We start from the raw sequence: 15,529 nt of genomic DNA on the forward strand, positions 1-15,529 counted from the left end.
GAGTCACTGAACTGGGGTCTGGAGAGAGGTGTGCAAAACATAGACCTGGTCCTCGCCCCAGAGACAGTCACTGTTCTGTGGGAAATGAAGAAAGAGCAAAAGAATTTAAAGGGATAAGTAGATGAAAGTAAGGTCTCCTGGGAGGAACAGTTAACTCCCATTGGACGAGCCAGAGGAGGTTCCTGGAGGGAGAACTCTCTAAAGCTGAGGTCTGAAATATCACAAAGACCAGAAGGGAGAGAAGAATGTTAATAAGGAATGAAGCTGTGATGAAGAAAAATTCAGGTTGAGAAAGAACAAGCATGGAGTATTTAAAAGAAACATATAATCAGTGTGTAGGTGGAGGGCCGGGGGTGGTAGTGAGGAGGTCTTTACGTTTGTACACATTTTCACAGTATGTAGTGTTTGAATGTCCAAATCTCAAGCACTATTTGCTTCTTCTGCTTTTTTTTCTTTTTCCTTTTGGAGACAGGGTCTCATTATCTATCCCTGGCTGCCTGGAATAGATAATTAGACTCAGATAGCCTTGAATTCATACAGAACAGCCTGCTTCTGCCTCTTGAGTGGTAGATTTTTTTTTCTTCTTCTTCGAGACAGGGTTTCTCTGTGTAGCTTTGGCGCCTTTCCTGGAACTCACTCTGTAGATCAGGCTGGCCTGGAACTCACAGAGAGAGATCCACCTGGCTCTGCCTCCTGAGTGCTGGGATTAAAGGTGTGCGTCACCACCGCCCGTCTGCGTGATGGATTTTAAAGACATGCACACCACAATGGGTTCAAGCGCTATTTTTAAAACTATTTTAAATGTTATGTGTATGGGTGTTTTGCTTGCATGTATGTCTGTGCACCATGCATGTGCCTTGGGAGACCAAAAGAGGGCACTGGATCCCCTAATCCTGGGTTTACAAAAGGTTGTTAGCTGCCATGTGGATGCTGGGAACTGAACCCAGGTCCTCTGGAAGTGCAGCCAGTGCTCTTAACTGCTAAACCATCTCTCTAGACCCTTGAGCACACCATTTTTTAAAGACATTTCTCTAAAGGGCAGGACTTCTAATGTGTGGGGTCTCATCCAAAAGAGGCTGTGAATATATAGGACTCCAAGAACACAGTGGGGAGAAAACTGTCCTCAGTCTAGTTAAGCAGATTGTTTTAGACTAGACTGGCCCAGTGGCCAGGACCAAACCAAAATGGAGTCTGTTGTCCTAAGTGCCACTTAAGATGAGCTGGGAGACAAGCTTGCTTTCTCAACAGTTCCAGGTGACCACGGTCAGTGGAGAAATGCAATCCCCTTTGTTCAAACCTATAAAGACAGTACCCTAGAACGTGGGCTTTTCTTTCTGTCTCCCTGTAAGCAGACCCACACTGCTCTAGGACTCTTGTGCAGCTCTAGGCTGGTTTGTTCTGATTGTTTCCTTTTTGAGAGGGGGTGGAGGTATTAGAGATTGAATTTAGGACCTCACTTACCCAGATAAGAAAGAGTTCGCATGCTCTGTGGCTAAGCCATATCCTCAGCCCCTCGAATTTTATCTTTCAATAGTCAGTCCCCTTCTTGTCTTTTTGCGTGGCTCTGAAATTCTAGCCTGTATAGAATCCATGCAACAATATTAAAATAGTTTCTTTCATGCTGTTTGAGAGAATCTTGTTGGCCTTAGAGATCATGATCTTCCTGACTCACTCAACCTCCTCCCTAGGGCTGGGGTTCAGAGTGGACTTCCAAGGCTAGTTTTCTTCTTTTTTACATTCTTTTAAAGACATTTTTCATGCTAACAGTTTTCCAGTTCCTTTGGTGCCCACCAAGCGCACTTAACAGCAACTGGAAATTGCCCAGATGACCCGCATGCTGCAGGGGGACAGGCAAATGCCCTCAGTTAAGATGGCCGCAGCTGCTTTGCTTTGCCCTTTTCTGACCTCAGCAAAGACTACTTCCTTTTAAACCTCGCTTTTTCCACAACAAAGATGGAGCCGGCGCTTCCGGTTCCGGGCTCTTGCTGTCGTGGGGTGAGTGACACGGGGCCTGGAGGAGGAATCTCTGCCGGTTTTCTCCATTCTGGAGTGTCTTGGGAAGGGAGCAGGGAAACGAGGAGGGAAGGGAGGAGCGATTCTCGCGACACTTCATTCCAAGAGGTTGCCCGGCCCCTCCGCCCAAGCCCCGCCCACCGTGCCCTTCTTACCTGGCTCTGGAATTTAGCAGTGGGGGGAAAAGGATTAGTTCCAATTATTTTTCTATTTTAACATTTTAAATTATTGTTGTCTTGTTGGTTTTGCGTTTTGAGACAGGGTCTCTGTCTGCATAGCCCTGGCTGTCCTGAAACTCACTGTGTGGATCAGTTTGGTCTGGAGTTAACAGATCTTTCTGCCTCTGCTGGGATAAACAGGCCCAGGTCTAATATAATTTTAAACAGCCATATTGTAACTGGATGTTTTCATGAAGTCTAAACTGTAAACTACAAGTTATCACAACCTTGGACTATTTTCATCACCCCAAAGAAAAGTTCTGAGGAACATAGTCCTGAACCCGGAGCATCTCGCTCTGCCCACCACCTGCCCCCACCCCAGTCCTGGGCTGTGACCAGAGTACTGTCTCTATGGTTGTCTAATTTGCATGCTGTAAAACGGAATCAAACAGTTTGTGACTAGCTTCTTTGGCCAGGGATTTGTAAGGCTTATTTGGGACTTGAGAGAATTGCATTCCTTTAATGCTAAAAAATGCATAACTGTTTGGAAATCTATTGCATATTTTTATTTTTCTGTTGATCAAGACCTTCCTAAGTATTTTCCAAAGCACTCCTCCAACTGCCTATCAGTGTGATTTTTCTTCGGGGTAACTATTCTCTTTCAATGTCTTTGTGCCACTACTATGGTTCATTACTATAGAGGTTTCTTTCGTTTGGCCTTTTGAGACAACGTCTTGCTACAATAGTCCAGGCTGGCCCCGAATTCAAAGTCCTCCTGCTTGTGTGTCCCCAGACACTGGGATCACAAGAGTGTGCGACCACATCTGGCTTGCACTGATTTCTGTTGTTTTTTTAGGTTAGTTTAGGCTCGAATAGCATCATTTATTTTATTTTATCTTATTTTGTTTTATTTCTCTTCAGAACAGGGTCTTACTATGTAGCCATGACTGGACAGGAACTTTCTATGAGGTCAGCTGGCTTCAGACTCAAGGAGATGGGCCTGCCTTTGCTGGGACTAAAGGCATATGCCACCACCCCTGGTGAATAGTACCATCTTACGATACTGGCTTCTTCTGATGCATGAACACGGAATGTCTTCCTTAAGCTTACTTAATACAGTCCTATTTTATTTCTATGTGTTTTTTGTTGTTGTTGTTTGTTTTTCTGAGATAGGATTTCTCCATGTAATTTTGGTGCCTGTCCTGGATCTCGCTCTGTAGACCAGGCAGGCCTCAAACTCACAGAGATCCGCCTGGCTCTGCCTCCCGAGTGCTGTGATTAAAGGCATGCGCCACCACTACCCAGCTCATTTCTATGCTTTTGTAAATGGGTTCTAATTCACCTTTGAGGTTGTTGGTTACTAATGTATGTAAATATAAGTGATTGTATGTGTGTGTTGGTTGAATCTTGCAACCTTGTGTAACTTGTTTATTTTTTAATTTATTTTGTGGATTCCTTAAGGTTTTTTGAATAAGATCATGTCTTCTGGGTTTGTTTTGGTTTTTGCCCTGAGGTTGAACCCAGAGACTGGTCCTTGCTAGGCAAGTGCTTTACCATCAAGCTGCATCCCCTGCTCCTGTGTCCTGTTAATGGGGATAATTTTGTGGTTCTCTTTCCAATCTGGACACCTTTCATTTCATTTTCTTGTCTAATTGTGCCATCTAAAACTTCCAGCACAACACTGACCAGAAATGATAAGCTTAGACATCCCTGTTTTGCTCCTGATTTCAAGAAGAAAGCATTTAGCTGGCCTTACTGACCATCCTTACTATGGATTTTCAAAACCACTTTTTATAAGGTTGAAGAAGATACTTTCCATTCCTAGCTTGTTGAGTAATGGTATTTGTCAAAAGTTTACATGTATCTATTGTGGGTTTATCCTGTATTATTAATGGGATATACAGATGGATTGGCAGAGGTTAAAATATCTCTGAGGGCTGAGGATGTAGCTCCGTTAGTAGAGTTAGTAGACTGATCACTTAACATCAACAAAGCCTTGGATTTGCCACACAAACCAGGAACACACCTGTAACCCCAACATGTCAGAGGTGGAAATAAGAGAATCAGAAGTTCAATGTCATACTCAGGTACACAGCAAGTTCAAAGCCAGCCCCAGATACACGAAACTCTGTCTAAAAAATAAACAAACCAAAAGAATGAATAAAATGATTTTTAACATAAAGTAATTTTGCATTTTTGGGGTTAGTTCCATCTAGTCCTGAAATATTGGTGTGTTTGTAGGCCGGGGGGAGGGGACTGTGAGAGGGTGCACAGGCCCTCTGAGTATATCAGAGCCACACCTCCAGTCTGGAGCCATAGCCTTCGTGTACACTGTTGATGTTCTGTGGAGGACTCCTGTATGTGTGTTTGTGACACAGGATTGTGGTTTTCTTGTGGTGTTAATGTGGATGGTATTCTTGTGCCATCTTTTCTCCTTGTCTGTCTTTCCTTCTTTTTTTCAGAAGAGGAACTATGTAAGTTCATTATGTAGGGCTAGGAGTGTAGTTTCATGGTAAGGCACATGCCTGGTGTGCTGAGGACCGGGGTTCAATCCCCTCTTTTCCTGTCTCATTGCTTTCTCCTGTGCGCAGTCACTGACTCTCAGACAGTGTGTTTAGAAGCAGACGTGCATATACTTACTTTATAAAGTGAAGGATTCTGCCTTCCGCAGGGTTTTTCACTTTGTTTTGGCACAGTGCTCAGCTTGGAATTTGGGGGCTTTAACGCAAGCGATTCAAAACCCAAAGCAAAACTATCACATCAGGGATCCCTTTCATTAATAACATCAGTTTGATGTTCGTTGAAGGCAGGCAGAATCTATCGGTCTCATCTGTGACCTTTCACTCCTTCCACAAGCCTCCTGCCCGAGGTTATGTAACCGAAGCTGAAGCCAGAGATGCCAGGCAGAGGCCCCAGCTGAAGCTGCAAGGTTGCTTAGCTGTTAGAACGCCTGCGGAGAGGCGGAGAGACAGGATGTTCTGTTTTGGGGAACCTTATCTTTCCACTCCTTTTAGGAATGATCAGCTGATACCTGGGCTGATCCTCTGCCTGAGCAAGTGTCTGAAGCCTGTGACTGGGTGTCCTTGCCAGGTGGCTGCGTTGGTTTGTACACGTGCTGCCTTTGCCTGATCAGCCCTGGGGCTGCTCAGACTCGGGAGGCTGGGGACCTTCAAGCTGGGCTCATTCAGTGGGAGCAGCTTTTCATGTGTTTCTTTGGGCAGCTTTGTGTGCTTCCTGCCTTGTCTGTGTCTAACTGTGAATGAGGGTAATGACAGGAATATCTGCTCCAGGGGGTCACTGGAGGTGAAGCACTTGGCCTAGGGGTCAGATCTACTATACACTTGACAAAGGTGATCTGGCCTTGTTACACTGCTCATATTATGCTGAAATTGCCTCTTCCATTAAACGTATGTCTTTGAGATCTTTCAGGTTCTACCATTTTATTCTTTTTTGTTGTTGTTAGTTCTATCATTCTAACAGCTGTGTAGTATTCCTTGATTTGAAATAATGCTTTCTTCCAAAACTCTCTTATCTTCTCTTGACTCCCTTGATAACACAGCCATGGCACACAAACTGTCTCTTCTAATTGACTTCCAGTCCTCCTTAATACCTTTCTCCTTTCATTCAGTTATTAAGTTCTGGTCTCCTTTTAGTTCTTGTTTTTTGTTTGTTTGTTTGTTTTGTTTTGTTTCTTTAGTTTTTCAGTTGTTTGAGACAGGGTTTCTATATGTAGCCCTGGCTATCCTGGCACTAACTCTGAGACCAAGCTGGCCTTGAACTCACAGTAATCCACCTGCCTCTGCTTCCCGAATGTTGGGATTAACAGTGTGCACCACCTCCCAGCTTTAACTGTGTTCTTAATCTCCCTTACTCTTGACTCATAGGCCTATCTCAAACAGCCTCCTCCATTACTTAGACCACTGCAGGGTGTGAGTCTCTGTGGCTCCTGGGATTGCCTGTGGCCAGCACTGAACAGGCTCCGGTCCTGTCAGCCCCTCTGCTTTCCAGCTACTAAGTGTGCAAGCGAGACTGTGCACGTACAACCTCTGGATGGTGCATGGAGGCTTGCGACAACCTAGCGTTGGGTACTGGCTACTATAAAGCTGATTGCTGTGAGCAACTCCTGAGAGAGATGGACAGGGGTGGGTGTGCTGCAGGGGACTTCGCGTGGAGAATCCGGTACCCCACGGGTTCAAAACCAGGAAGGGAAACACTAGGGTTTTCTTGGTTTATTTGTTTTTTAATTTTATTATTATTATTATTTTGTATATGGGTGTTTTAAATTTATTTTTATGTGTATATGTGTACCACATTCATGAACTGCTCTTAGACCAGTTCCCCTGGAACTGGAGTTACAAATGGTTTTAGTTTTGTGAGCCACCATGTGGGTGCTGGAATTGAACCCAGGTCCTCTGGAAGCACAGCTAGTGCTCTTACCATGTTCCAACATTCAGCCTCCTTTCCCAGCTGAAATTATGTTTATATGTTGCTGCTGTTGTTACCGTGCGTTTGTTTTGAGGCAGTCTTGCTGCTTAGCCCAGGCTGCCCTCAAACTTGCAATCCTTCTATGTCAGCCTCCTGAGTTTTGGAATTACAGCTGTTTGCCGTCATGCTTAGCTCCTGGCTGAAGCTAAGCATTGTCTCACAGTTAAGGGAACTTGGCGCCCAAACACTGGGTCAAAGGAGAAGAAACCCCATGTCTTAGGGGAAGAGAGTGGCTGGTCTTCAGGACTCCTCAGGCTGTAGTCAAGGGTAGCTCTTGCTGCACAGCTTGTGATGTGGATTGTTCGCCTTTGCCTTGCAGGCCGATGGAACCCCAGGCAGACACACCCAGCAGCCAGTCAGTGGAAAGCTGCACCTTGGATCTACCGACAGCATCCGACCTCAGAGGTCATGAAGCATCCCAGGGAGCCAGCAGCAAGTCTCTGGGTTCCCTGGAATCCCAGGCTTTCCCTTGTTCTTTGACTGCTGATCCAGGTAAGAAGCAGAGTTTGAATCAAACTAACTTTACGAAAACAACTGTCAGAGACACAGGCGAATGGTAGTTCTGTTTGTCCACCCAGAAGGAGTAAGCTTGTACCTTACCTAGAAAAAACACTTTACCCAGAAAAGCTGTGGAGAAGGCCTTCAAAGAAGCCTCCCAGAGTAACAGGGGGGTGTATAGAAACTGGGGATGCAGAGGTGAATGCCCAGGTCCTTCCTTGAGGGAACTCAGAGTTTGGGGTGATCCAAACATAGTGTGTCTAGACAAAGAGGACCAGAAGGGAAGCAAGTGTTTTGTTATTCCTTCCTGGGCCCCTTTCTGATCTCTGTCCAGATGTGCTCTGAGGCAGGAGGAATACTCAGTTTGACAAGAGGGTGAAATTGTGCTTTGTTCTTTTTAAGACTGCAGAAAACAGCAGTGTGAGCACTGTATACTGTGGGTGATGAGGATGATAGAGAACAGCAGTGTGGGCACTGTATACTGTGGGTGATGAAGATGATAGAGAACAGCAGTGTGAGCAGAACAGCAGTGTGGGCACTGTATACTGTGGGTGATGAGGATGATAGAGAACAGCAGTGTGGGCACTGTATACTGTGGGTGATGAGGATGGTAGAGAACAGCAGTGTGAGCACTGTATACTGTGAATGATGAGGATGATAGAGAACAGCAGTGTGAGCACTGCATACTGTGAATGATGAAGATGATAGAGAACAGCAGTGTGAGCACTGTATACTGTAGGTGATGAGGATGGTAGAGAACAGCAGTGTGAGCACTGTATACTGTGGGTGATGAGGATGGTAGAGAACAGCAGTGTGAGCATTGTGTTCTGTGGGTGATGAGGATGATAGAGAACAGCAGTGTGGGCACTGTATACTGTGGGTGATGAGGATGATAGAGAACAGCAGTGTGGGCACTGTATACTGTGGGTGATGAGGATGGTAGAGAACAGCAGTGTGGGCACTGTATACTGTGGGTGGTGAGGATGGTAGAGAACAGCAGTGTGAGCACTGTATACTGTGGGTGATGAGGATGATAGAGAACAGCAGTGTGAGCACTGTATACTGTGGGTGATGAGGATGATAGAGAACAGCAGTGCAGGCTACTGTGTGCTTGCCGTGGCACATGTGTGCAGGTGAGGACAGCTGGCAGGAATCCATTTTCTACTTTCACTATATGGGCCCCAGGGATTGAACTCAGGTCATCAGGTTTGAAGCAAGCACCTTTACCTTCTGAGCCATCTTACCAGCCCCTCAGCTCTGGATTTAAATGAGATTCTTTCTATCAGTTTTCCTGACTGGATTGCAGAAGTTGATAATTTAAGGCTAATAATTATCGAGCTGGAAAGCCCATCTCTTGCTCATTAATTATCCAATCTATAGTCCACAAACCTGGATTCAGAATTTAAACGTACCAGTTGTTGGCCTGAACTTGCTATGTAGACCAGGATTGGCTTAGACTAGCCTTGATCTCATGGAAACCCACCTGTGTCTGCCTTCTGAGTACTGGGATTAAAGGTATGTGCCACCACCCCTGGCTCCATGGGGTCTCGTGCAATGGAGCTTGCTGTACAGTGGAGCTTGCTATGGGGAGGAGGCTAGACTTGAACTCCTGGTCCTCCTCACTCTGCCTGCGGAGTGCTGGAATGTCAGCACCTGCTGCCTTGCCCAGCTGCCTGCAGTTTCCGTATAGGAGCCTGTTTTTATGTTTCCATGTTGAGTCCATACCCTCCTATCTGCATGTCCGTAGGTAGCTGCTGTTGTGGCTTTTCCCCTTGTAGCCCTTCAGCAGATTGCTGCCAGTGGTTCCACCCTGTTCTGACAACTCTGGACCATTGTCTGCTCAGATCCGGGCTTGCCTTTGCTTTGATCTCCAGAGCGTCCCCACAGATGCTGTTCCCACAGATGCTGTTCCCACAGCTGCTGTTCTAGCCCAGATTCTTAACACCTCCAGTTCCTAAGCCAACCAGGTGTTGGTTTGTGTGTTTCCTGCCCTGTGTGGTTGGGAAATTCCTCTTCCGAGGAGTATTCCGACTGGACAGTCACTGGGGTAGCTCTGCAGTGGTCTATAGCACCAGTATGTACTCAGGAAGGAAGCTTGACTCTTCATGTGGCTTGTGCTTGGCTCCAAATAGTCAGCCATGAAGAGCTGGCAGGGTATGGTGGGGGCTTGGGATGGAGGTCTGAGAGTGAAGTGAGTACCTCGTCTCCCTGGTATTAAGTCAGATAGGATCCAGGAGCTGACTATGAGAGTCTGGTCATGAACTGAGGGCTCAGTGGTATAGCACTTGCCTGGCAATGCTCAAGGCCCCAGGTTCAATCCAACACCAGAAAACTAAGAAAGATGTGTTAGAATTCCATCAAAATAACTCTTCATGAACATCTCCAATTGAAATCCAGGCATGAGTTGGCCAAAGAGTAGAGTACACAGTAATGGAGTAGGGCACCCACTCCAGGCAGTCATACCTGCAGCAAGCAAGCCAGGAATCCTGAGCCTGCACACAGTGGTGGATGGACCCAAGGTGTTGCCTCTCCAAACCCACCTGATACAGGGACCCACAGAGCCGGAGCCCTCTCCACTTCTTCATCACTCAATTGTTCCTCCTCCCCAGGCACGTGCCACCACCCCATCTACCCATGGGATGAAGCCTACCCTGGCACAGATGCCCGTGGTCATGTCTAGGAGGCAAACTGATGGAGCCTTCCTACCTCACTGGATGTGTCTAATCACACAGCACTGTTCATGCCCTGGAGGAGGCTATTAGAAGCAATAGCATGAGTCTGGAGCACTTTCCAAGAAACTAATGGGTTGTAAGAATCCCAGGAATAAGCCAGAAAAACCTCAAAAGTTTCTTTTGTTCCAGTCTGGTATACAAAAGCAGGATAGGCTGGGCGTTTGTCTGCCGCCATAGCCATGTGCCTGTCCTGAGGTTACCAGTTAGCCACTTCTCAGGAAGTGCTGTTGAAGTAAACAACCATTGCCTCACACAGGCATAGGGTCACGAATCTCCTCCCCGTGCCTGTCCCGGTAGATAAGCAGAAGACTCTGTGCTGCCAAGGTCTTCCTGGGACACATTTCCATCCTAGTGTGTGAATCGCTCTGAGATTGTGCTTCTTCGCTGCCAACAGCCCCAAGCTCTTCTGTAATGTGCTAGCTGCGTTGTTTGTTCCAAACAACCGACACAGCAGCAGTGTGAGGCTGCAGAGGCACACGGCGCTGACCACAGACCTCTGGGCCTTCTCATCATCTAATCCTGGACTCCTGTTTGAGGCTGAGCCAAGCCTTAGAGCCGGAGCTTCCTGATTCCCTCTTGGGGTGGTCTCCCTCCTGGATCAGCTCCAGTTCACTCCCTGGGCTGTTGAATGGGATCCACCCATCACCCTTGACTTCAGATGTGGCAATGGACTCAACTCCTTGCCTGTTAGGTACTCGCTGTCCTGGCTGCAGGACTAAAGGGAAACCAAGAGCCATATTAGGGGGTGAACTGTCTCCTTAAATATCTCAAAGGCAAGGTCACGAGGTTTCTTAGGGCACGGTCCTCTGTGTTCTGTTGTGGCTGGGTGACCAGGTGGGTCCTGTAGCTTATCTTCCCAGGGCCCATGGAACCTCTGTCCTGCAGAGACTAGCAGTGCGTTCTGACACAGAACAGAGGGTTTCTCTGCAGTTGTTTAGACGAGGCAAGACGGGTGGAGGAGATCTGGGCGCTGTCCTCAGACTAGAACTTTTGTCTGAGAACAGTGCTGGGAACTGGAATGCAGACAGCAAGCCTGAGTGTTCAGCACAATAAGTCTTTGATGATTAAAGGCCTCTGCTGGCAGGTGGCTATAAACTTTAACAGTGCTTTAATGTCCCTTGGGTTGTTTTGAGGGTGGGGGGGGAGTCAACATCCAGTCTTCAAAGGTAGCCAGATAATTTAATATTTAAGAATAGGTAAATATGCTTTATCCTGTTTATAATTCACATGGTATCTCTTTGTAATTCTATAAAACTCTGTTCCCATAATGAAACAAAAGGTCTTACAGTCAGTACTTCATAGAAGTTACATAATAATTGTAAAATTCTAGATTTGGGGCTGGGGAGATAGCTCGTGGGTAAAGTACTTGCTGAGCAAGCTTGAAGGCCTGGGTTCTCAGGTTCGCAGCCCCCACGTGAAAGCAGGCTGTGGTGGCTGATGTCTGTAACCACCGGAGGGGTCCAAGACAGGCAGGTCCTGGGGCCTCACTTGCCAGCCAGAGTAGCCAAGATGGTAAGCCCCCAGGTTCAGACTCACAAGATAAGGTGGGAGGGGCTGGAGGGAGGGGTCATGAATTAAAAGCACCCACCCAAGTTCTGTTCCCAGCACCATGTCAGGGAGCTCTTAGCCACAGTCACCCCGGCTCCAAGGGATCTGACACTCTTCCCCAGCACTGTGTGCACTTGCACTTATATGAAAGAACTCACACACACACACACACACACACACACACACACACACACACTACACAGACTATGAAACAAAATAAAACTTTAAAACTTAGGTAGAGAGCAATTAAGGAAAACACCAGATGTCAACTTTTGGCCTACACATGTGCACACATGGGCAAGTGCTTGTGTATGACACACACACACACACACACACACAATCCTGTGTCATTTCTCTTTTAAGTTAAAAGTCAGGCTGTATGGTAGACATGCCAATGATGTCAAAGAATTATTTTGATGAAGATATAAGCAATATCTAACCTACTGGCTAATGACACCCTTCCCCTTCTCCTCCCTTCCCCCTCCATTTCCCCTCCAGGATACAGCACGGAAAGGAAAGAATAAAGCAGTGATTGTAAACTGATTCTCTGAGACATGACTGGAAACAAAATGGGTTTCCATCACATGCCCTGGTGGCTTTTATTTGAGAAATTTGGTTATTGTGTATGGCAGAACATTCCAGTGTTGGCTCTCTCATGTCCCCACCCCCTTCCCTCCCTCTCCTTGCACGTTTAGCCAACTAGAAGGAAGGTTCAGTTTGTTAACAGGATTTTGAACTCTGCCCTCTACTGGTAGAAGGCCCTGTGGTTCTGCCTGGAGGTTGACAGTAAAGTGTGGGATTGAGGGCGGTGGGATTGCAGAGTGGTGGGATTTATGGGCTGCTGCTCTCCCTCCCTCCCTCCTTCCCTCCCTCCCTCCCTCCCTCCTTTATTTCTGCTTTTATGAGCTGTAGTCTCACTATGCAGACCAGACTGGCCTCAAACTCACGATCTTCCTGCCTAAGCCTCCTGAGTGCGGGGGTGGGGGTGGGGTGGGGTGGGGTATGTTACAGGGATGGTGGTTGTCAAGCCTGCTGTGGACATTCCTTTGGGAACTGCAGGCTGAGGCTTGGGAGGGATGGTATCCTAGCCTCCCATCTTGGCACGCTTCTGTTAGATTATTTCTACTGTGGGTCATCAGGCAAGCACTCATCTGAAGAGGAGTTTTCCATATGGAGTTTGAAAACCACCCAGCCCACCTAACCTCATTCCCACATGGGGAAGCTGAATCTTCGGGTGCAAAACTGCCCAAAGTCACTAGCAGTCTGGAAACTGTTTCCTGGTTGGCCATCTTGCAGATGACTTTAACTTTCAATTCCTTGTCCCTTTTAAAATACACTTAAAGCCAGGTATGGTGGCCCACACCTTTATATGAAAGAACTGTTACACACACACACACACACACACACACACACACACACACACACTACACAGACTATGAAAATATAACTTTAAAAACTTAGGTAGAGAGCAATTAAGGAAAACACCAGATGTCAACCTTCAACCTACACATGTGCACACATGGGCAAGTGCTTGTGTATGCTAGTGCTTACGTGTGTGTGCATGCACACACCTACACATGTGTGTGCATGTACAATCCTGTGTCAGGCAGATCTCTGTGAGTTCAAGGTCGGCCTGGTCTACATAGCAACTTCAGGCCAGCCAGAGCTACACAGTAAGACCCTGTTGCTAAATAAATAAATAGAATAAATAAATAAATAAATAAATAAATAGAATAAAATACGCTTAGAGCTGTGTATTTTAGAGTTCCGAATGGCAGCTCCTATCAGGTAGTCATTGGAGGTGGTGATGGTTTAATCGTTCTTGAAAGGCTCGGGGATGCTGCTTCTGCCTGTGATGTCCTCCTCTGTTCCTCCTTTTTGAGTTTCAGTGCCATCTGTGGGGGATAACAGTCCAAAAAGGAAATCTGAGCAGATCTGAAAAACAAGCCGGGCTCCCGACACCAGACAGGCTGCAGGCGCTTAGCTGCAGGGCCTGTGGGCAGAGTGGCTGCCTGCTGACTCAGCGGCTTTCCTCACGGGCTCCTGCGAGTGAGCTTACGTTCAGGACTTGTTCAGCTCTGTCTTCCTGCATGCAGGAAAAGACTTGACTGATGTAGTGAACTGATACTGTGCCTAATTCACAAGAGTTAATAAGGGAAGGCAGTGAACATCTATTCCTTATTGTATACCTACTCTGTAGGTGCTGTGTCATAGGGTTTGTGTGTGTGTGTGTGTGTGTGTGTGTGTGTGTGTGTGTGTATGTGTGTGTGTGTGTGTGTGGTTTTTGTTGTTGCTGTTGCTGCTAGACAGCAAACCCAGGGCTTCCAGCATGCTAGGCGAGTGCTCTAGCACTGTGCACCCCAGCGTGTTGTTCCTTTTGATCTTAGAATCACCCCCAAAGAAGTAAGTCCTGTTCTAACCTCCGTGTTACCGCTGAGGAAACAGCCTTGGAGAAGCCGGTGTTGCGATTTTATTTAAAGTGCTGGAATGCTGAGACTCAAATCTGGGTCAAGCTGACCTCAAAGGCAGAACTTTAAAGAAACACAAACATGGGTGTAAGGACGGGCTGTGAAGGGCTAAGCCTTAAGCACTTGCAGTTAGTTACCCCTTCCCGGCTCCTTTCTGCTAACTGCCTTCCAATGCCAGTACTTCTCAGGGGCCAACCATGCCTCCTGCCTCACTTGACACACACGCGCGCGCACGCATGCACGCACGCACACGCACACTCATTACTATCCTTCCCAGCTCTGCTCTGTGGAGACCAGCTGTGGAGAAGACATTGGCTTCCCAGTTCAGTGGTACTTTAAGCAGGAGCCACGGTCTTAGGTCAAAACCGGAAAAGAAACAGTCAGAAGTTTCAGTTCTGGGTGTTGGCTGGAATGAGTGAAGCCCTTATTTTACCCAGAAGACATTTTTTCCCTGGCATCTAGAACTATTGGTCCTTTGTCCTTTGAAGTTGCTCTTTGGTGCCTAGGTTCCAGCCCAGGCCTTTGTATTTTAGGCAAATGTCACCACTGAGCTGTTCGTCCAGGGTCCTCCTCCCTGGAGTTTTTGCACACTGCTGCTGACGTGCTTCCTGGAGCACAGCTTTTAAGAGTAAATGCTTTTGTGTTCACTTCTGGGTTCCCTATGCTTGACTGGCAGTCACCACACAGCTGCCGTCTGCCAACCTGGGCCTTGACCCGTGAGTAGCTTCTCGGGGCAGCACCTGGTATTTAGGAAGGTTGCTGGACTGAATAAATGAAACTTGTTAAGATTTAAAGGAAAGAAGGGCTGGAGAGGTGGCTCAGTGGTTAGGGGCACTGGCTGCTCTTCTGATTTGGATTCAATTCCCAGCACCCACATGGCAGCTTGCAACTGTCTAATTCCAGTTCCAGCGGATCCCACAGCCTCTTCTGCCATGAAGATTTTGAAACTAGCCTGAACTACATAGTGAATTCAAGGCCTGTAGCAGGCTTTCTTTTGGGCCACCAACCAGCTCTCAAATCATGACAGAGACTTACTATTAGTTATGAATGCTCGCCCTTAGCTTATGCTCGTCCCACTAGCTCTTATAACTTAATGTAACCTGTTTCTCTTCGTCTATGTTTTGCCTCGAGGCTTTTTACCTTTCTTTCATTCTGTATGTCCTGTTTTTCCTGCTTCCTCCGTGTCTGGCTGGCTGGCGGCTGCCTGGCGGGCTGGCCCCGGGCATCTCTTTCTCTTTCTCCCTTGTTCTTTGCTCTCTTCTCAAGCCTAGATTCTTCCTCCTACTTATTCTGTCTGCCCAATAGTCCAGCCTATCCCTCTCCTGCCTAGCTATTGGTCATTCAGCTTTTTATCAGACCATTTGGGTGGCTTAGGCAGGCAAGGTGAAACAGCAACATGTCTTTTTATAATTAAACAAATGCAGCATAAACAACTGTAACACACCTTTACATAGTTAAAGTAATATTCCACAACAAAGCCAGCTTGGGCTATATAGTGAGATGTCCCCACAGGTAAAGGTGTTATGGTAAAGACAATTAGGTCTGATGACTTGAATTTGATCCCAGGAACCCACACAGTGTGAAGAGAGAACCAACTCCATAAAGAAATGAAATTAATACATAAACA

The 15,529-nt window shown here is 46.9% G+C and overlaps 1 protein-coding gene across 3 annotated transcripts in view; it reads left to right on the forward strand.

Annotated features, from left to right (window-relative positions):
• Positions 1–15,529, forward strand: part of Shld1 (shieldin complex subunit 1) — a 75,382-nt gene that overhangs the window by 452 nt on the left and 59,401 nt on the right. For 2 of the 3 annotated variants that reach the window (XM_059261479.1, XM_059261478.1), the window contains exon 2: positions 6,976–7,148. In XM_059261479.1, coding sequence (XP_059117462.1) covers positions 6,980–7,148 — 169 coding nt within the window. In that variant the 5' untranslated portion in view covers positions 6,976–6,979. Of the gene's footprint in view, positions 1–1,954; positions 1,996–6,975; positions 7,149–15,529 lie in introns of those variants that run through there. The other variant, XM_059261480.1, reaches the window with a different exon arrangement.

Source organism: Peromyscus eremicus, chromosome 4 (genome assembly GCF_949786415.1).
Source record: "Peromyscus eremicus chromosome 4, PerEre_H2_v1, whole genome shotgun sequence".
Taxonomy (NCBI): domain Eukaryota; kingdom Metazoa; phylum Chordata; class Mammalia; order Rodentia; family Cricetidae; genus Peromyscus; species Peromyscus eremicus.